At 37.7% G+C, this 23,698-nt stretch overlaps 1 protein-coding gene across 1 annotated transcript in view; it reads right to left on the bottom strand.

Moving 5' to 3' along the window:
* Nucleotides 1-23,698, bottom strand: part of aff2 (AF4/FMR2 family, member 2) — a 199,441-nt gene that overhangs the window by 62,311 nt on the left and 113,432 nt on the right. The window contains exons 5-8 of the mRNA XM_057349347.1: nt 16,926-17,012; nt 15,483-15,516; nt 15,203-15,257; nt 3,179-3,230 (exon numbers count right to left, since the gene is read on the bottom strand). Of these exons, the coding sequence (XP_057205330.1) occupies nt 3,179-3,230; nt 15,203-15,257; nt 15,483-15,516; nt 16,926-17,012 (228 nt within the window). The remainder of the gene's footprint in view (nt 1-3,178; nt 3,231-15,202; nt 15,258-15,482; nt 15,517-16,925; nt 17,013-23,698) is intronic.

The following is a 23,698-nucleotide window of genomic DNA, read 5'->3' as shown; positions in this document are numbered from 1 at the left end:
TGGATTTATTGAGATATCCACACCGCTACAGATGAGCAGGGTGTCGGACTGATGCTACCTGGCCAGCGGCAGTGTCAGAGAAGCAGGTTTTGGGTTTAATGCTGTGGCCATTGATCTGTGTACAGTCCATTTATCATACAGCGAGGGAGCCAGTGATCTTCACAGTGTATTAGATGAAACAACTCAGATCATCTGTCAGAGGCTCTCGTATTGCTGTTTCCCTCTCAGTGGGGAATTTGGGCTCATTCCAACCTGCTCTCAGATGGATGTTGCTAGGCAACATGGTTGGGGGCCGTCGCTGCTGGCGGTGGCGTGTATAGGTAAACCCACACGCAGTCAGGAACATACGTACTGGCAACACCTGCTAGTAAACTGCTGTGAGTATCTGGTGTGCTCCATCATATGTACAAGGTGGGCACTTGTTTTAAGGGTTATCCATGTGGGAAACAAAGGAAAGGGTTTTGTTTGGTGGGGGTGAATCATTGTTGCTATTCGGATCACATTAGCTTTCCCAAAAATTCAGTGTGACGAAGTAGTTTCGCACAGCGCCTGGTGAAATCAACAGAGGGCTACGGCCATTTGAAACATGATAAATGTGTGCTAAGATTTAGAAAAGAGAAAGACTTATATTCCAAAACAAAAAACGACAGCCAAGTAAGAATGACCTAAAGCATGGAAAAATCATCAGCCATTCCACTATATATTAAAGACAGAAATGTCATAATTAACAAAGGACCACTTAAGAGGGTCAAAGAACTGCTTTTGATACTCCTTTCTCATTCTCAGCATGGAAAACAGAAAGGTTATTTGGTGTAAAATGTAATCTAAACTAAACACATGCTGGGTTTTGCTGTATTGGTTAATAGTAGCCCAGTATGGCTCACTTCATTTAAGTGAGCCATAGATAAGATAAGCTTTTCCTAGTCCAAGATTTTACAGATTAAACAAAAAAAGCTGCTTTGCTTGTTGGATCTAAATCCCTCAAACCCCATTATCCAGCTATTCCTGAGAATATATGTCTCTTCTGCCTCACAAAAATAAAATTATTGCATACACCTTTTTTTAAATCTATCTTACTACATTTTTTATCAATCTGGAGGACAAGCAAACGCAATTGATTACAATAAAAGTAAACTGACAAATAACACCCATTTTGGGGAAAGTTAATTTACAATTGAAGTTTAAAGGAAATATTTGTACTGTATTGTAAGTACCTGCACAACAGAGTGACTATGATAAACTTTTATTAGTCAGTTTTTGGTGTTTCTTGAATGTAACATTAGATACTAATAATGTGGAAATGTGGATAATCTTCATGTTAAATAAATGTTTCTGGTTCAATAAAAGTATATTAACAGCATCATGTATCATCTATTGCCATAGAATGGAAGAATTTACTAATACTTTCAACATTTCACCTTCAACATGAAAATTCTGTCATCATTTACTAACCCTGTTGTCATTTTAAACCTGTTGGTAACCAAAAACCCCATTCACTTCTATTATTTGGGCACAAAACCAATGCAAGTCAATGGCGACCAACAGTTTTCTGTTACCAACATTTTTCAAAATATCTTCTTTTGTGTTCTGCAGAAGTCATACAAATGATGCAAATGATGACAGAATTTTCATTTTGAAGGTGAACTATTCCTTTAAGTGAAGTGAAAGTGAAGTCCCTTTTTTAACATTTTAAAAATAGATTTTTTTAAATATTTTTGTAAAACAATTCATATGCGAACCATTTATATCTGTTTGTAAAGCATTCTTAATTCTCATAAATGTAAGCGTTTAAGCAAATATTTTAAATCAAAGAGAATATACTTTATTATCATTTTTTATGAACACAGATGCTGTCAGTAGATTCAGTATTTCACCTGAAATATCTATTTAAACTGCGTTCAAGACACCTTGGATTTAGGATTTTCCCCACCTCAATCCAGTATTCATTTCTGGAACAGCACTGTTCTAATGTTAATAAATACTTGTAATGTTTTAATGCTACTAAATCATTAATAACACAAATGTTTCAGTGTTACTAAATACTTTTAATTGTACTAAATCCAGATGTTACTTCAGGGTTTATGGCGGAAATCTGAGGTTAAAGATGGTGGGGTTGTATAAACACAGAAAAATGCTACACCTAATGTGTCCAGCTTCTCAATTTTGAAGTACTGTCGACTAATTAATTTAGTACATTTCAGAGGTAACATTTTACGGTTATGAACACAACAAACAACTCAGGGATGTACATAATGCTCCGGAACAAAACAAGGTGCTTTTCGAGATAGGGTCATAACAGGGCAAGAACTGGGAAGAAATGTGTGTTTGCTGGCCACCGTGAGATAGAGGCACAATTACATATGCAGCTTTCTGTCAGTCCACCCCCTCACAAACACACACGCGCACACACACGCACGCACACACGCACACACGCACGCACACACACACACGCACACACACACACACACTGTGAGTGTGAAACATGTTCATTATCCCTCCTCCACTGCAGTTCCCTTCACACTGGTCCAATACTAACAAAACAAAGGGTTTGGAAAAGTAAGCGTATGTGTGTGTGCGTTACACATATACTGTTAATCTATACAGTATGGATTTACAGTATACAGTATGACAGTATGCTCATATTTGTGTGCTTGAGCAGTATTCAGGAAAACAGAACATATTTTGTTTTAAATTATTTATATGGAATTAGACTCTGGTGGTCATGGTCCTTTCACGTTCTAGAGGTAAATGGAAATTTCAAAACAGGCAGATCAGAGACATACATCTTCAAAATGACTTTCATAGGCTTGGCTTGCATTATTTGCTGTAGTTGCATGGATGTTTATGTGCATATGCAGACAGGTGTTTGTGTGTTCATCACTATAATTTCACCACACAATAAGTTACAATCCAATGAAATATACAGAATTAAGGTTGCAGCTGCAATACAAAAATGTTATTACATTGTAATAATCCGACATCTGCAGAGGCAGATTTTTACTAAAGCAAAAATTATATTTTCATTCAGCCTAGAATAATATTTCAAGTGGTGAAATATTATTAGTAGTTTCAAACATTAGTAGCATTATTGGTATTTCAACGTTGCAAAAAACATGTCTTCATAACATAGTTATAAAGTGTTATAGCATGTTTATAACACTCAGTTAAGGTCAGTTACCTGTTCTGTGTCCTCTTCATCACTGCTGATTTTCAAATCATCCTCAAGCATTCTGCAAAACAAATAAAAATGTTATAATGACAAAAATGTTTTTATCTATTTAAATTTTCTATATAAAAAGTCTGCTTAGGTATTCAATCCCCTTGAAACAACAAACTGGAAATGGTGGTGATATACAGACAGAAGACCTTAAGTATAGAAAAGTGTCAAGACTTGCCTTCTGAAAAAAGAAAACAAAAAGAACATGATGTCATGTGACAAACAGTTACAGAGAGTAACATGACATCATCCTGAAAGTGTGCTGACCCGTATGTCTGTATCAACACTTTCTTTACACCAGATTTCCTCCAGAACACACCAGAACCATGAAATAAAGACCAACAGACGTATTTTCTCTTAAAACTAAAACGATAAAACCCCTTTATAAGGACAAAATGTGTTTATGGTTTAGTTTTCTATGACCTAAGCTGTCGTGCAGGACCGTAGATGGAGGAGAACTTTGAACAAAACTACCAGTCATTACTCTGGTAATATCAAACAGATGTCCAGAAAAGACCTACATAGGAAACCAGGTGCTGAAAGCGCACTTCCATTAAACACAGCTTTTCAGCTAACAGATGATTTGCAGGTACATTTCATGTATGTATATGTCTGTAGTGTAGATTTCTTAACATTGCTTCTCAGAACAGTATGTGCTAAGAATAAACACCAAGTAAGAAAAAAGACAAATGAAGAGACTTTCCATGCATGCATCAGATTGATGAATTGATTCTGGAATTCTACAGTTTTAATGCTTACCACTTCTTAACACATGTGTTTATGGCTAATTTAAAAGAAGACATTTACACAAACAATTCATCTTTGGGCAACTTATACAGTACGTAAATATAACACCTTATGTATATACATGCCATATAATACCTTACACATACTGTACACACAACATATAATAACATATGTATAAACACACTATATAATACCTTATGTATACACACACCATATCAAACTTTTTATATGACACCGACATTATTATCCACAAAACTTATAAAGTATAATTACTTCAGTGTTCACCCTTTGCTAAAATTAAACTTGTAACCATAAGGATAAGTAGGACGTAGGAAAAAAACAAAGCACGTTGTCAAACAAGTGTTAAAAAGCTGCCTGGCGTACAAAAATCCCTATGCATTTATTCATAGTTTCTGCTATTTGCAAGTCTTACAAAATATTATTATGGACATGTTCAAATAACAATAATAACACATTTTTATAAATATAATCTCACAAATAAATTCATAAAGTGTTAGATCTCTTAAAAAAACAGATGGCAAACAATATTTCACCACAGTTATTCAATAAAAATATGGTAACATTTGCCTTCAAAATGTGGTTAAATTAGCCTTTATAACAGGTTTTGTAATTGCTGAAATGCTGTTGTACAACATCCAGAAGTGAACAGTGTCTGTCACGTTTTTATTTCAAGAAGCCTCTATGAAAAGTGAACTTTACACTTTACACAATTATATTAAAATCTGAAAATTTTGGTGAACATAGTAGGCATTAGACCTGACAGGAATTTCAGAAACATTGAATGAATCCATATTCATACAGGACCATATCAGACTCACATGACTCTCATTAGAAACATTAACAGGTTTAATAGTTGTCATCACACATTGTGTGTAAAGGCATCGTTTGCTTTTCTCCTTATGCAAATCAATCCAGATGTTCAAAGAATTACAAGGTAACCCATCGACTATGAATTTTCCCCATTGCTTCGCCTTTCTTTTTTCCCTCAGAGGGTCCAGGTTTTGAACAGTACACCACGTGTATGTGTGCCATAGTCCACTTTGGTAATCTGGTGCCTCGTTCTACTTTCAAAACTGAGAAAGCAGACAAATACAGAATATCAAATCTTTTCAATTGCCGACACACACAGTATTTAGCCCTTCACCTTTGGAGATTCATTTGTAGTTATTTAGTAACTTGCTACACACCACCCTCTGTATATAACAGGTGCAAAGTGATTTACCGGTGGAAAATGACTTGAGGCCACAAATAAAATGGTCAAAGGCTCAGCTGAGGAAGAGTTCATAGCAGCAAGGAGGAAAAGCCAGCAAATGATTTCCATTATACATGAGAAAGAGAGTAGCCAGTTGCTAACATGTTCCAGTGCACAATAACAGTCCCCTGGAGTAAACAGAAGGTTGTTGAAAATGTCTCAAGGCTTCAAACTGCCTTTGTGTGATCAAGTTATGGATTCTTTTGGCATCCTCTGCATTGATTTTTCTGTCCCAGTATTTAAGAGAAGATAGTTGTTGCCACTGTCAGAAAATTCAAGGTCTTTAGTACACCCTATGTACACCAAAGGACCTGAACCTCTTCAAAAAAATGGGTACAACTTTCACTTGAAAAATCCCTATACAGTAATATTTGCCATTGCTAGCATACGCTCTACTGTTTTAGCTACAGGAAACAATGAAAAAAACATAGCTTTAAAAACACTATAAACCAAGGGAATTGATCGAAATGAATCGCAGTTTAATAAGTAAAACTAAAGCCAAGAAAAACAATTAACCAGCAACACATTGAAAACTTTGTAACTGTTAGCACATGAAAAGACAAACACAAGCTAGTGTGCATTACCTGAGTGCCACTCATTACAACAGTTTCATTGGGTGAGAAGGTCCAGTATGCTAACAAACCAGATTCTTGCTAGAATGCTGCTGTGTAGTCAAGTACCTAATGCCAGGGACGGATTATGACTTTGATGTGCCCTGGGCACGGACGTTTCAAAGGCCCCCTGGCATCACATATTTTACGAGAACAGTGTTGCATCTATGCCCAAATACACAGGACTTAGGAGAGGATTCGCACAGAACGCATCTTTGTGTCTAAAAACGCATGACACAGCGCTCAGGAATGGTTTGAAAAAGCGCGGCGCAATCCGTGAGGGTCTCGTGGCACTCTTTTGATAACAGAAATAGGCATATGCCAACTTGCTGTTGTAAACAAAAGCTTACGACACTTGTCCCGCCTTCGGAGTCTTCTGATTGGTCCACTGCTGTGGAATTGACATTGATAAGCTGTGTGTAAAAATTTAAATCATTTCAACTTGACACGGTGTCTTAATACCATGGCGCTTATATGAGAAACCACGCTACTTTTATAACAAAGTAGGCATAATAATTTAACACGTCTGTCTAGAGAATGTTTACATAGAAAAACAATACAAAAGTAGTTGCAAAAATAATTCCCTTATTTCACAGTATTCAGCGATATTTTATTGAGAAAATAAACTAAATAAAAGAAAATATAGGCTACACATATTAAATTTGCCAGGGCCCCCTGCTGGTCTAGTGCCCAGTAGGTGCATGCATAGACCCGATTTGTTAATAGCCCAGATAGCGCAGATACATCTGTAAAATGTCTGCTGGAGATCTGGAAAACATCTGTTGTGTAAAAACATCTGATAAACGTCTTAGAAAAGGAAGTTTTACATACATTCTAAATAGGGATGCACCGATATGTAAATTTTGGCCGATAAAGATAACCGATAATTCTTTAACATAAACGATATATTGGCCGATATATGGTATCTAAATATTAACATAAAATTCCCTAAGACTGAAACAAAAGGCAAAAAGTAGACAACTGCTTTTATTTGAAAACATTCACCGTGGAAACAAGGTAAACATTCGTTCTCTTTTTACCCCCTGAAAATCATGTACCAAGCCTACTTTACACTAGTTAACGATTCTTTAATCTTCAAACTTTTCTGGTATATTTAATAAACAAATTATAGATGTTCTTCCAGAAAAAATGTTTTCAATAGCCACATGTCTAACAGGTCTCAAGACAGAAAGCATTCAGACAGCAGTCCGATTCAAACAATATGCTTTTGTTCCTATAATTTACACCTTCATAAATACTGTATCTACATACTGTACCTACATCAGCAATGTTTTGATAATAGCCGTAAGTGAATGATCACGACAGAAAGACAGTACTGTACTGTATTTTAACTGCAAGCAGGGTGCAGATGAATTAGTTTAACCAGTGGTAATCATTTAAGATTTATCGGCTTTAATATATCGGCATACATTTTATTATCGGCCGATACCGAAAACATTAAAAATGACCATTTATCGGCCGATACCGATATGGCCGATAATTTATCGTGCATCCCTAAATCTAAATCATAAACATCTTACAGACGTCTTCTAGATGTCTATATGACATAAAACATCTGCTGTGTAAAAACATCTGATAAACATCTCAGAAAAGGCAGTTTCAAATACATTCTAAATCTTAAACATCTTTCAGACGTTTTCTAGATGTCTATACAACATCTGACAGGGAACATCTCAGACGTATTGCCGATGAGCAAACAATAAAAAATACGTCTTGCAGATGTAAATGTAGACATCAAATAAACGTCTCCAAGATGTACAGTATGCATGCTACTTTACACAAAAGTGAGCAAAACATTGTCATGGTCCTCGGATTTGGGGAGATATTCTGGAAAGCAGACAGATGTTTTGGGGCAGAGAAGGAAAGAGATAATGTAAGAGTACAGGAGCAGACCTGTGCCACATCACTGCTGGGCTCTGGCTTCAGTCTCAAGGGTTGGCTCTGGGCAGAATGCCAGTTAAGCTTCCATAATTGTGAAAGTGGAACACTCGCTGGTCATTACTAAAGTTCTGTGTGTTACGCTTAGGGAACCTGCAAATTGCATGGCACCTGCTACTTGTTTCCTCAGCTGCCTGCCAGCTACCTGATAGGCAAATCTAAACGAATGCTACAATACAATGATCACAAAAGCCTTCTGTCCATTCATTCCAAGTTTGTATATAGCTATAGTACTGTACATTTAAAAACTCAAAGTAGAGATTGAAGTAGACCAAGGCTTCCCAAACCTGTTCCTACCACTGACACTACACTTTTTTAACAGTCATCTTATGTATGTGACAAACAATAAAACATTTTGTTCACTAAAAGCTGTGGCATGAACTCTTACGGTCAAAACAGATTTCCAGGATGTCTTCATTTTAAACGATGTGAAACATTTTCAGCGTTTTTTGGTGCAATCTGATTTGGCAAATCATTTGTTGAGCTTTTTTTTGGTTCGATTTTTCAAGCAATATTAACTAAGCAACTTTGCTGAAGGCAAAAAATAACTTGGATAAAAGTGGTATAAACTCCACACTGCAATTTATACTGACAAAGAACTATCCACATACATAGAAGGAGGAAGAAGCTTTGGTAACTTACATGAAAAATACGTGCTCAATGAAATCTCGTTTACTTTTTTAACTAATTCATGTCATAAATCCCACTCAACCTTTGTAAACCCATCCACTGTCAACCTCATCTTAGCAGCCTTGGAACTTAGCGACTCCTGTAAAGCCAGCCAATAAGACTGGAACTAATATTTGCATTCTCAAGACACTTAGGCCATTCTTTTGTTTTGTTTGTTCAGCAACAAACTTTCCTTGACCCAGTGACATCATTCATCAAGGTGTTCCTGTTCTCCAGGTCTAGTCTTTGCCGCTCCACTGAGTCATACACCTCTATAACAACCCCTGACTAAACACCATCTCCCTCCCTATAACTACTATTCTTGGACGTGTCTCTGGTCATTTTTTTTGCAGCGACCACCGTAGGTGCCAAATTGCCATTTAAGAGTGTCCCACTGGGTTCTCTCCTCTTGTTGTTATTTGATGGTGACAGGCTTCTTTGTTAAGGAGAGCCAACCCTTAGCCCACTTAGCTAAGTGTTTGACAGCTCCACAATGGAAGCCTTTTTCCAGCGAGCTGCCAGATGTGGGGGGAGAGGGGGAAGTATTCTCATGAGGAATCGGGTGGGTGGGTAAAGACATGGTGGGCGACTGACACCCTTGTACCTGATGTCAACATTGCCATGAAAATGAATATTGAGGGTGTGAACATCTGATCAAGCATAGCTAATAGTGTATATGAATATTGCCAGCTAATAATCAGAATCAGAAGGAGCTTTATTACCAAGTATGTTTACACACAAGGAATTTGAATTGGCGACAGGAGAAGAAAGTGTACACATGGTGCAAACAGTAGATGAAGAGATGAAATATACATTAAGATATAAAAAAATGAAAATAATGCACTATGTACAAAAGTGAAGAAATATATAATATAATTGTTTAAATGAATGTGCAGATGTGTTATTTACAGGTTTATCGCATTGTTTCTTACATTGTTTCCGTTAGGAACCTGTTTCTGCTAGAACTGTTAGTGTGCTTGGAATCGCAGCCGTTCCGACTTTCACGTCATCATTTCAATCACCAGCGAGTACATGGAAATGCACTTGGACTTGTGCAGCAATAAATAAACACATTGTGTGTTTTCTTGTGGAAGGCGAGAGCAGGCCGGCGCTGCCCTGAGACTCAGAGACGTTCCAGTTCTGTCAACACTACACACGTCTCAGAAACAACTCATGAGAGAAGCTTCCCAACGCTGCTAATGCTACTGTCACATACGTACACATCAGCCCTCGATTTAGAAAATATACAATGGTATTTTCATGGGTTTTGAGACATAATACTAATAGTACTGTCTGAAGTACCTAAATGTAAACGTTATGAATATGATAAACATTCAGTGCTATGAGATGTATGACAGTCCCATCTAATATGATCATCTAATGACATCACTGTACCTATGTATGCTATTTAAAAAAAATTGAAGGGCAGTTTTTTAGATATTAGGTGGGTCCATAAAACCTAATACCATAAAACCCACAAAATACTTCATTTGGCCATTTTTGTAGACATTTCAACAGCAAAATCGCCAGTGTTAAAAAGGGTCAAATTAACTCTCACAGTGTTTATATAATCAACACTTTGAGAGTGTGGATTATATATACACCGTGAGTGTTAAATTGACCTTTTTTAACACTGGCGATTTCACTGTATAGGATTTTGAGCTGTCATAGAGTGCATGATACATAAATACATAAACATCTTTAGTAAAATGTAAGAAAATAATCTAAATAACAATTGCTGAACAGATGACTAAGAAAATTCAATGAAAAAAATCGTGCCATCTTGGCTAGCTCATAAACAGCCCTGCCTGTTGGAAGACATTAACGGAATGAAACAGTCGCTGAGATTAAACAGGAACATGGGAAACGCAGCGACAACGCCCCGTTATCCACACTTGGAAAAGTTTGATTAAGGAGCTCCTGACGGACGAGAGCTCCGGAGGGCAGCTTCTACCTCCAGTCTGTCCCATTCATCCTGGCAGAACCTCTCCCGCTCTGGTTCTCTCTGTCCAGCATCTTATTTGCTTTGGCCCGAAGCCATTTCCGACTCCGATTCAGAGCTGACTGGAGTGTCACATCAAGAGTCTATGGTAATGTTGGTGATGAAAACGTCCCCCACCTCTCGTCTGGGGTCTCTCTCTCTGTTCTCCTCAAGAGTAGGATTCTGTTGTCTGTGTTTATCGTCACTACTGAGGAAATGTCATAGTCTTTCAGAAGTGCTGTCTAAAGAAAATGAAAGGCACTCCTCACATGCCAAGAATTCAAATGTATGTGGGACATGAGGACGTCTGGAATGCTTGATGTGGAACCTCTCATAGAAAAAAAACAATAACATATCACACTGTACATAATACAAGTTAAGCAATTGTGGACATACAGTATATAGCAAGAGTTTATACACAACCATTCAAAGGTAGATGTTCACTTAACTCAAATATTTCTCAAGATCTTTCACAAGACGTACAGTATGTCTGAATGTTGGAAATGATTTTTGTCGACAAACACATAATTTTGCCAACATACTAGTTTCTTTTACTACAAAAATAGTTATTGATTCATTCAATTCAGTTTTTTAAGAGACAACAATGATGATAAGGCAGCCAATAGGAAGCTTGTTGATAAAATGCCACAAAAAATATTTTTAAAAATTCTAGTCAAAGGGGGGCTACACTGAAGATGGTAAAAGATCAAAGTTTATTTGATTTGTTTAGTCACAACATAATTCCCATAGTTGCATTTGCATTGTTCAATAGCTCTGTTTACTGTTATTCAAAAATGTATACAAATATTAATAAAGAAATATTAAGTGACCCTAAACCTTTGAGCGACAGTATGAAACTATAAACATTGTATATTTAAATGATCAGGCCGATATTGATTTGAATTTGATGACCATTTATGATGAAATCTCTGCGCTTCGATTGCATTGACAAATCTGAGCACATTGTTGTGTTGAGATCTCTTCTAAAACTCCAGAGGAGGCACATCTGAGATCACTGGGGAAATCTAAGAAGCGAAAGTTTCCATCCAATTCCACTGTTGTCTAAGAGAAGGATGTCTCAGAATTAGTTCCCCTTTGTCTTCAAAATAAAACCCTGCATTTCAACAGTGCTTTTCCACGATGCTGCTGAAGTCTTAATCCAGATCTTATGAAGGGTCTTTTGAGGCTGTCAGATGAAGTTCAGACTTTCAGGGTGCAGCCAACCTGAGGTTTTCAGCATCATTAGAAACCAAAGGTGAAGAGCAGACGCAGCTGCAGGCATTCCCATCCACCTCCAGAAGAAAACACTTCACACTCGCTTCTGATGACTAATTCACCCCAATCTATTGCAGTTTGATGACTCCCTCAGTTGACTTCATGTGGGATGAATGCTATATAATGTGTGTTTTAATGAATGAGTAATTAGACTGTGTGAATCAGCTTGTTATGTTGGCAGAGAGTAGAGCACACCCTTTGTGTACTTATATGACAATGATTAAGAAGCTGTATATTAAGAAAAGGATAATCCACAGTCAGCCAGATAATTATTGAAAGATAAAGGCAATTAAACAAGAACTAAAGAGATCGCAAGTTGATCTGGACCCCAATATGATTGAGTATTATAAATATTTGTCTTGGGTATTAATTAAAACGTGTGCTAAAAAAATAGTCTATTACAATATACAATACAAAACTGATCACAACGGAAAACAAACCACACCCACAATTTTTCTCATTCAATATTCTGTTTTAAGGTCTTTGCACATACAGTCCAAAACTTCGCATGCGTTTTTTCATATTTGGCGCACGTTTGTACGGTGTCTCTGAATTGTCAAAACGGCTCAGAAAATGCTTGCTACGGATGCGAAAAACGTAGAAAATTGAACCCAGTCCGATTTTTTAATGATGGACGAAAATATCGGAGGCAGTGTGCAAATGTGATTGACACAACGTGAGGTTGTATTTAATTTTTAACGTGCGGAAATTTTGGACGCAAATTTCGGACTCAATGTGCAATGGCCTTTACTCCGAAATGCGTCAAAATACGGAAGCAACTTCCGGGACTTTAATAACATTTCGTTATTACCATTTAGTCCGTTTGTCTCTACTGCTTCTACATTTGTGTTATGTCAGCCTCACATCGGACAATCGGCCAGTATGTTTTCTGAATATCAGCATCGGCCATTAAAAAATCCATATCGGTCAACCACTAGTTCAAATGTACTGTATGTTTCATGTTACTGTTATCAATATAAAGCATTAACTGCAAATGCATTTCACCCCTAAACGGTTTCCGGCTTAGATACAAAGCGAGATGCTGGTCAAATAAAGCTCACGCGGCTGTAAACACAATACTCCAAATAACATAATGGCATGTCAAGTAATTAAAAGATCATCAAGCAGAACACGTAACCAGAGCTACATCCCTAAAGGTAATCCTGGAGCGGCTATCCTCATCCATGTCTGACACCGGGGCCGTATCCTCTGATGTGCTCTCATCACAGACTGAAGAAAAAGCAGCAGTTGAGTGTGACTAATATCAGACTCAGAGTAAATTACACCACTGATCAGCAGCGCTCTCAAGGAGGTTACAAAATGGCCGATCCGCTGAGGAAAAGTGCCGTTTTACGACTCCTCACCAAGGTAAACTTCAAATTAAAGCCGCTGTACTGGCCGCCTAATGGACGATTGTGACTCAAGTGGGACAGATTGAAGTGCTAAAGGTTTATATGATGGCATATTTGAATCCTTCATGTCAGTCTCGAGGTGTTATTTCTGCCATTTCTGCCTCCTGGCTGTGGGACTCGAGAGGTAACGGCACTTACAGGAACAGTTTTACACCACAACGACAAGCAAGTCAAATATTACCCAACCTCAAAAAGCAAATAAACACTCAAAACTCTCATGAATTTTTATCAACTAACATACATCTGGCAATACAAAAGCATATAGATGACATGCAGCATATTTGTCCGAAAGCCTCTCAGTGTTCATTTGTGCCTTCACTACAATTCAAACATTCAACTTCAGTTTATCTCACGAGGACAAAGCCAAGTATTGACAGAAATGTTCTTGCCCTGAGGGGAACATCTCTAAACATTCGGACTGGTTAAATCATTTAAGACCCTTCAGAAATCTGGCAAGTAATTGAGAAGAAAGCAGAGGACGAAGAGAAGACAAACTAGTGCAGTTGAATAGATGGACAACGTACAGTAAATATAAAGAGCTCTTGGAACGAAGAGAAAATGACATAAGCGTTTAGGTCGCCAGATAATTCCAGACTTTAAATGGCTTCCACGAGTAAACAATGCAACATTCCTCCAGCTATTGTTTGCAGTATCACCCCATCACAGCGTCTCTATAGCATCACACAATCTCAGCAACAGATTCATTTGTTTGAATCTGTCAACACTGTTTAGAAAACCTGGCGTTTACAGATTCTAACAGCTAGGGGTTTGGCATCACTAAAGTCAAATAAAATTATTTTTATTTTTCATATGTCCATAATAACTAAGAATAGAATGTGAAAAACACTTTTAAGTGATACAACTTGTCTGCTCTCACTGCCATCCTTGAACGGATAGTTCATCCAAAAATGATTCTCTCTCTAGTTGTTCCAAACCTGTATAAATTTGGTATAACACAGAGAATGATATTTGGATGTTTAAAGTCAGTTTCCCTTAAAGGGGTCATATTGCACGGCTAAAATGAATATTATCGTTTGTTTTAGATGTAATACAATGTGTATACACGATTTAAGGTTCAAAAAAGCTGTATTTTCCACATACCGTGCATGATAGTATCTCCTCTTTGCCCCGCCTCTGAAACATGGAGATTTTTTACAAAGCTCATCGCTCTGAAAAGCGAGGTGTGCTATGATTGGCCAGTTAACCAGTGCATAGTGATTGGTCGAATACTGCAAGTGCGTGACGGAAATGTAACGCCTCTTACCATATTTGGAACATGAGGTTCCAAAGCAATTGTACTGACAGGTACGCCCACCTTACTTGCGTATACATTTGGGCGGTCTTAGTCAACTCAGACCACGAACTGACGTAGATTTGTGGGGGTGTGGTTACACGAGGCGTTTCAGGCAGGTCTCGTGAGCATTCGCTTTTAGATAGAATGCATCTTTTGTTCCCACACTTTAATTTTTGGAATTTGATGTGTCTAATACATGCATGGGCAACTTATAACACACCAAAGACACAGAAAAACACGTATTCGCGCCATATGCGCCCTTTAAACCACGTGACAACCACCCAGAACACTTTAGCAACCCTAAAGCAACGTCCAGGCAACTCCCAACAACTTCTTAATATAAAGGCTGTGAGTTTTACATGGGCAAGCACTACTCACAATAATAATAAAAATCTGCTTGATGTACACCTATATATCCGATACAGCTTAATCAAACTCTCTGAAATAGCATTCCATACGCGTTTGTTAGTATTTATTAAAGTAAGGCCTTGGGAGGTAAAAAGTACCAGGAACATTTACATAATGTGTGCCATTAAAAAAAATTGAGGATACCATAAACTGCTTTTAATTTGCATTCTGTTCATTCAATTTCTTTGGCAAAAAAATACAATAAAGTAAACATCTGAGGAGGTCAAAGAAAGGGTTAAAATAAGAGGGAAGGGCCAGGCCTGTTTTACTCAGAAATGTTGTACAGACGAACAAAGGAAAGATTTCTTTTCCACCCAGAGGGACTCTCTCTAATAATTAATCAAATGAATACTCACGACTTCTGCGGCACAGACTTGGTTGCAGGTTTGTTACTAGGAACGTTGCAGCGTTCTGCAGGAAAAAAAATATGGACAAATCAGAGAACAGCTATTGGCTGCATACACCAAAGCACCAGCCAATTGATCTGGCACAGCGATGTGTCAATGACAAAACACTGCCTTTTAATAATTTTCTTTTATTATTGCAAATCAGAAGTTTATTGCTTTTTCTGGATATTGCTTGACACCCAATTCTGCATGAGTTACAACATGACATGTAGAATTAAGATTCCCTTACTTCCATTGTATCCTGAGGTCACATGCTGCGGATCCTGGCAGACACGGAGATAGAGATAAATGCAGTGAAAATGTGACAACCCCTAAATCAAACATTATAAAAAGATCCGACAGAAAACAATGCCACTGCATTAACTTGAACAGAGCAGCTACAGATGGGAAATAGCCCTGCTGATAGCTTTAATTGATTTTACACTAATACAATTAGAGCGGGCACACAAATCACACTTCAGCGGGTGAGCGGAGCAGAGAAGAGACGTCTGCGCTCGCATTACGTCGCGATTTATGGAGTCGGCTTATTATTAGTAGTGTCATCCAGGGCAACCTAACAGATTCAGACCGTGTCCCATTAAGAGACAAATAACGGATGCCACTGCGAAGAGAAACAAAGCATCGTGGGATTTGAAAGGAACTGCGAGTCTGCACAATGAAGGAAACTTTAACAATTTGCAGTAAATTGCAAAAAAGTTTTTAATAACAGGCTTGTTTATTCCACTTAAGAATATTATTCTAAAGCCCCATGGGTTTATTCTCACTGGCTTTAATAAATGTGATGAAACAACCTGAAAGAATTCCTGTTTGCATTTGACGTGGACATCCGAATAAAGGTAAAAAGAGTTACATAACTGTCAAAAGTAACAGGGAAAGTATTTTTATCCAGTTAGTTTTATTCAAAGTGTGGGAAAGAGCAAATTAGAAGAAGATGAATTAGCCGAATTCTTCAAAACCTATAGTCAGTGTATGTAAAATAGTATTTTAAAGTGATAGTTCACCCCGAAATGAAAATTCTGTCGTCATTCACTCACCCATTTCAAACCCATATGACTCTTTCTTCCGCAAAACAAAAAAAATATTTTGAAGAAAGTTGGTAATCGAACAGCACCGGAACCCATTCACTTCTATTGCATGGACACAAAACCAATGCCAGCGAATAGGTGCCAGTTAACAATATTCTTCATACAGGTTTGAAATGACAAGAGGGTGAGTAAATGATGACAGAATTGTATTTTTAGCTGAACTATCACTTTAAGGCAGGATGCTCTAAAAGATCATCCGGATAGCTTTCTTTGGTCAAATGAAGGAAGTGTTAAAAGAGAAATATTGTTTATAAAATTATATTTTGATAAAAAGTTAAGGTAACAGACTATTGTACACAATATCTGTGCTCAAGATTTTTGCTTATTCAAAAAATAAGTAATTACACTAAAAACAATATGTATCCCTAAAAATGACCGTATATCAGTTTGACTGCCTATGTACTAGGCGGTAGACATCAAGGAAGTGCACAGGGTTTGGAAAAGAGCCAGAATATTTTAGCACTACCAATAAAGAGCGCTGCAATTAGCATTTAATGTAATGATCCTCTGTATTAACTTTCTAATGCTGACTATAAAGACTATTTAGTGTAAATGCCTCAAAGAAAAGAGAAAGAGAGAGAGCTCACCTTTGCAGGGATGGGAAACTTGGTCTGTTCAGCTTTGCCTGGTGTGTGTATGGCAGTGAGAGGTGGAGGCCAGGAGTGGGTCATCTCCTACAAAACAACATTTACAGTGAGAACACAAACACACACACATAAACAACTCAACACATCCTATTCTGCACATCAAGAAGAGGAAAAAAAATAAGAGACCATTTCAAAATTATTTGTAGTTTTTCTGAATTTACTTTTTATAGGTATGTGTGCACTGTAAAAAAATCACGAAAAACGGGAGAAAATGACCGGTACATTTTCCTTTATTTGACGGACATTTCTGTTAATGCTAAAATGCAATTTAATGCAGTGCAAAATGAAAAATAGTGGGAAAACAACTGTAAAAATGAACACGGAAAATTCCATCATATTGTGCCCTAATTTTACAGATTTTTTTTAGAGTGCAGGTAAAATTATGATTTTTATTTCATTCTGTGAACTACTTACAATATTTCACCCAAATTTCTAATAAAAAGATAGCCACAATATATAAAAGGTAATTAAATGAAAATTCGGAATGGTCTTTTATTTTTTTTCATGGCTGTACAAGGCAAAAACAAGTCCTTGCGACATCATGCATACTCATATCTGAGAGGCAATTTTCACAATTCAAACATGATTTTTTTTTAATGGTCAGTGTGCGAATCTGTTTTGTTATCATGTGCATCTGTATACTGTCACTACGTCATTGTGGCAGATGAATCTCCCTTCAACACACACACACATATGCACCCTTACACCTCTGTTCACACCGGCTATACAATTTTTTTTCTCTACCGCGCACATTAACACCGTACGGTTGAACAATTCACACAGTGTGCTGGTTATCCCTAATGCTCCATCTCGCTTTGATACCTGAGCCGTTTGCAACAACGTAGTCAATGATCGTGTGTGCTTTAACTTGGCAGGTTAAAAAAAGAATCAGTAATGTTTAAGCACACATTGAAAAACAAAGACGGGAATGTGTAGCTGTGTAGTATCAGCCAAGAGAGCAAAAGCAATTCAATCACATTTCAGTGAATAAGACTGATCGACATACAGACAGTGGGAAAAGTGATCAAGGTATTTGAAGATCGCACGCAAACAGGCATCTCATTTAATCATGAAAAGTGATGCCAGAAACTAAAGGAATCAAAGGCTCTCCGAAGAGAGTTTATTCATCAAGCGTTCTTTCAAGAAAACAACATTCTTGGCTAATGGCAGCACACGCAGGAATACTGTGAAATCTCTGGGGCATGTATGGCGCTTCTCTCCTTAGAAAACCCATGTTATTACATTCCAGAAAAACGCACACAAAATCCATTTGTTTCTCCGAGCTTCAGTGGGGGTGAGGACTGGCGGCGGAAGCTTTGAGTTGCAAATGAAATTTATTAAAAGCAACGGAGCATTGCACCCGGAGCCAAACAAGGTTATCCAAACACGAGCAGGTCGGATCAGAGGATGTTTACTCTTACGGCGCTCGGACAGCTCAGCCGTACATCCCACACATATCTGCGTTCGGCTAGAAAACATTTCGTTCGGACAACCTCTGCTGTCCCTAAAAACCATTCATGTGTGATTTATGAGTTTAGATCTCTAACATTCTCTTTTTTGCTTTCCCTTTCTACAGTTCGGTGTTTTTTGTTTGTTTGTGCCACACTTAAAAATGTATGAATGTCACTGCTTTAGATAACATTTTGAATCGAGTGACATTTATTTGACGGAAAATAGCCCAAAAACATTTCAAGGAAGACTTTAAAACATTTGTTAGGTTTTAAATGATAGATGTTGTGTTCAAAATAAAGAGACAATAGTTGGTGAATGTGAAGTGATGAAGTTCAAGTGTGCTATGGCATATTAAGGGGATAGTTCACCCAAAAATGAAAATTCTGTCATGTATTACTCCCCCTTAAGTTGTTCCAAACCTGTATACATTTTGTTGTTTGGTTGAACACAAAGAAAGATATTTGAAAGAATGGTTGCAACTGAGATTCCTGAGGCACCGTTCACTACCATAGTAGAACACAAAATGAGATATTTTAAAGAATTTAGGAAAACAAACAGTTCTGGGGCACCTTTGACTACCATTTAAAAATGCTCTACTATGGTGGTCAATGGTGCCTCGGAAATCTCAGTTGCGAACATTTTTCAAAATATCTTTCTTTGCGTTTAACAGAACAAGGAAATGTACAGTATACAGGTTTGGGACAACTTGGGTTTGAGTAATTCATGACAGAATTTTCATTTCAATTTTGGGTGAACTATCCCTTTAAAGGGGTCATATAGCGCGAATATGTGTTTTTCTGTGTCTTTGGTGTGTTATAAGTTGCCCATGCATGTATTAGGCACGTAAAATTGCAAAAATTAAAGTGTCTGAACAAAATGCATTCTATCTAAAAGCGAATGCTCACCCAGACCTGCCTGAAACGCCTCATGTAACCACACCCCCACAAATCTACGTCAGTTCGTGGTATGATTTGACTAAGACCGCCTAAATGTATACGCAAGTAAAGCCTGGCTCAGATTACAGGATTCTCGGCCAGATTTTACCCCGATTTCCCCTCCCGAGAATCTTTGAAAAAATCGGGTACAGAACCTCGATCGGGTCCGAGATTCGGCCCAGATTATCACGTAATGTGAGGCGTTCACAGATCGAATCTTACACCTCCCGATCTGCTCAGAGAGAAATCGGGGCCGCCCCGATCATATCAAACATGTTTGATATTTAGGATTTTAAATCGGGGTGATGACGTTGGTACTTTCGCAACAGCCAATGAGAGGCACATCTGCAAGGTGACGGAGGTGACTGACAGACCTTTAAAAATGTCGACCGCGAAAGCTCCTGCAAGGGTACGTTGGACAGCGGAGATGGAAGAACAACTTGTGGCAACAACATGATTGTCTATATAATGTATCCTCCAAAACATACCACAACCGCACAGATAAGGAAAAGAGCTGGGGAGAAGTCGCGTCGGTTTTAAATGTACCGGGTAAGGTAACTGCTAACGCGCAGCTTGTAGTTTCGTTCAACAGATTGTTATTTTGCTATAGGCATACAGATAACATGCGTTTATGTGTTTGTTTTTATGCTGTAGCTTATAATCACATTGGTATTCATCTTTATTCTCGGCAGTGACAATTTTTTTTCTTCCGTTATTTATTAACATTAAACTTAAGCGGCTTCCCCAAAGCACAGTCATAACTTCAGCCCTAGCAAAAAGCATTATAGCAAAATATGCTCAAAAAACGTTCCCGCGGCTTTGGACAGACAGACAGAGAATCGTTCAGAGAGCGACAAAGACGTTACACAACCGTTGCCAGGTGAGATTACGTGAAATTAACTTTGCGATGTCCCTTTGTTTACTTCTGTTTCCGTAAGAGGCGTCCTCTGGTATGATAATCTTAATATTATCCTTGTAGTTTGGGTGTCTTAGGATGTCTTTTGATGTGCAATTATGAAATAAAAAAACTTCCAATCAAACTTTCTAAATTTTTATTTTTGCACTTGTTACCTTTAGTCTTATTTATAAACACAACTTTACGCCCCAACGTTTTCTTATCTGGACATTTCACATTCATAAATGCAAGTTTACAACGGGCAAACCTATTTTTGTAGTGCTTGAAAAAGAGATTCAAATGTAGATGTGATGTCAACATCTAAAAATAGTAAACCCATTAAAACGGTTACTATTAGCTCCTTTTACAAAACTGCATATCCTATGGATATGTAAAATATGTGTAATTTAGTTGTACACTGATGAGTGTGAGCTTGTTTAAGAATTTAAATAAAATAATCTGTCAAGATTCTTTTTATGTGTGTGCTGCAACCAGATTTTTAATCTTTCCGGATTTTAAAACTCCTGTAGTCTGAGCCAGGTTTAAGATTTTAAATAAGAGAATCTGTTAAGATTCTCCTTATGTGTGTGCTGCAACCAGAATTTAAAATCTGTCAGGATTTTAAAACTCCTGTAGTCTGAGCCAGGATTAAGGTCGGCATACCTGTCAGTACAATTGCTTTGGAACCTGATGTTCCAAATATGGTAAGAGGCATTACATTTCCGTCACATGCTTGCAGTATTCGACCAATCACTACACACTGGTTAACTGGCCAATCATAGCACACCTCGCTTTTCAGGGGTGCGTTTCCGACAAAGCATCGTTAGCCAACTATGGTCGCAAGTTCCGTCGTTCCAGAATAGTTCAACGATTTAAGTGTTTCCCGAAACCATCGTTCCAACGATCAATCGCAAACAGCATCGCAAAGTTGCGTGGTTGGAACTACAGGTCTAGAGCTGTGGTTAGAAGCATAGTTCCTTTTTATTATGACATGTAGACTTACATGCATCATGCCTTTGAGCAAACTAAGCAAGCAACATGCAGTGCATTCTATATCCATCATTCTTTTAGTTTGTTAAGAAAATACAAGCGCTGTTTTATGAAAAGTGCACATGCGCACGAACATACATGCACCAGGACCCTGGGGAATCCCTGGGCGGGGTGAAGTAGGAGGAAACTTATGAATGAATGAAATATCGTGAAAAAAAAAACAGATAACAAAATTGGATAAGTAAAGTCGCCATTAAATGCAATGTATGTTATTTACAGCAAGAATTTGACATTAATTCGATCGGAACGTATTTATTAGTAGACGTAATTAATACACCACCTGTATGGCGTCATCAACTAGATTGCCGAACCAACTTGATTCAAACAATTGATCTCCGACAGAGTTACTACGGTTTCGGGAAACAGTCGTAACTACATCGTTAATTTCCCCAATGATCCATCGTACTATGGTGGTTAACCAGCGAGTTATGTCGTTGTTCGGGAAACGCACCCCAGAGAGATGAGCTTTGTAAAAAATCTGCGCATTTCACAGGCGGGGCAAAGAGGAGATACAAACATGCACGGTATGTGGAAAATACAGCGTTTTTGAACCTTAAATAGTGTATACACATTGCATTACATCTAAAACAAACCATAATATTCGTTTTAGTCGTGTCATATGACCCCTTTAAGGGAAACTGACTTTAAACATCCAGTAAAATCACCCTGGTAGCAGTTGAATAAAAGTCTTTCCAAAAATGGCTCAAAAATGTGATTTCTGAAGAAAAAGTCAAGCATCATTTGTTTGAGGATTTCCAATGCAGATTGCAACATTTGGGTTATGCCCAGACCACAAAGCTCGAGGGAGCAGCTCTGGTGGAACTAAAACCTTCCGATGACACACAGTTCATATTTCCATCTCAGTGAGTCACCAGAACACAACAAGTCAAGCATGTGTCCAGTGAAGAACAGCTATCACATGTAAAACTCTAACAAATCAATTGTGTTATCTAATGCAATGCCGAAGTGGCTAGTCAGAATACTGGACTGTTTGAAGACCCCGCCAAAATGTGTCATAATAAGAGTTTGATTGACAGACGCATCACAGAATATGTGACACAATGTGTGTTAAATAGTTGAAGTGAATGTGCATGCATCTCATTTTCACATGCCAGTCTACTGACACCACTGTAATTCTGCATCCATTAACCCAGAGCAGAAAAAGTACTTGATACAAAGATATAAACAACTAAAATCGATTTGGGGAATCTCATCAAAATAGTTATTCATTATAGCTAAAGGAAATATATGATATTCGTCATTAATATACTTTCAGCCACAATGACATCCAACTACAGCCAACCGTTCTGTTTCTCCAACTCTATAGTTGGAAATATTTTCAACCTGGCTCAGTTCTGGACTCCAAATAACCTTTTGGTTATGCAATAGGAATGTGTGAGCTCAGATCAGAATCTGCTATTTCTGCCGTCTGCTGTTTAAAATACAAGGTTTTGTCTTTGCTCGCTTCATGAATGTTGGCTTGGCTTTTTATCCACTGTGAAAAAAGCTTCTTGGACTGCGTAGAAAAGAAGATAAACGGAGTGATAAGCCTGTGACAGCGTCAACTGCAGTTTAGAGGAGCAGTTCAGTGCTACCGGACGCAGTAACAGTTTTGAAGGGATTATTGGGTAGATGTGCAGAAGACTGCACTGTCAACAAGTTCTCATATAATTTTCGGAGCTAGCAAGAGCTTCTTTGACAAGTAATATTTCTGTCAGAGTAATAGTCCAAACTCTTTTTGTTCTTTCTCAGAAAAGAGATTTCAGGACAGATTCCCACCTTTTACAATATGAATTTTCCTTTACTGTAGTTTGCATTGTTTGTTATGTTTTCTCTTAAAATTTTACAAACATATTATTTTAAATACTTTAAATATCAAACGGTGAAGCACACTGATTCACTTATGTGACCATATGAGAACTTCTTCACTGTAGTGGTCTAAACTGAAGAGTTGTTATTGTCTGAAAAGACAAGAGTTTTATTTCTGACCCAATTCAAAAATATATAGCAACATAAAACTACTGTAACTTGAACTTTGGCTGACCTGAAAAAATTGCAGAATATAAAATGATAAATCAAACATTTCTCTAGCGCTTCCAGAAGTTATTTTGCTCAAGGTAAAATATCTTTCTGTTTTCTATCTTTGCTGAGAATAAAGCACTAATCGAGTGAATCCAAAAGCGAAAACTTAACTAAATAAATCAAGCGAGGTCTGGCAGGTCACGTAAGTCAAGCTTGCGTCAGCTGACCCACATCTACCTATAGAAATACCTATAGATGCTATCACAGCTTCCGTTTAAAATTCATCCAGCTATCAGCAGCTTATCGCGTTGCTCACGAATTAGCAAATTACCCTCCTCCATCCCCAACTCCACTTCACT

Source organism: Triplophysa rosa, linkage group LG13 (genome assembly GCF_024868665.1).
Source record: "Triplophysa rosa linkage group LG13, Trosa_1v2, whole genome shotgun sequence".
In the NCBI taxonomy this organism is placed as follows: Eukaryota; Metazoa; Chordata; class Actinopteri; order Cypriniformes; family Nemacheilidae; genus Triplophysa; species Triplophysa rosa.
Note: the sequence above shows the minus strand (reverse complement) of the source record. Positions and strands in the feature narration are given on the sequence as shown.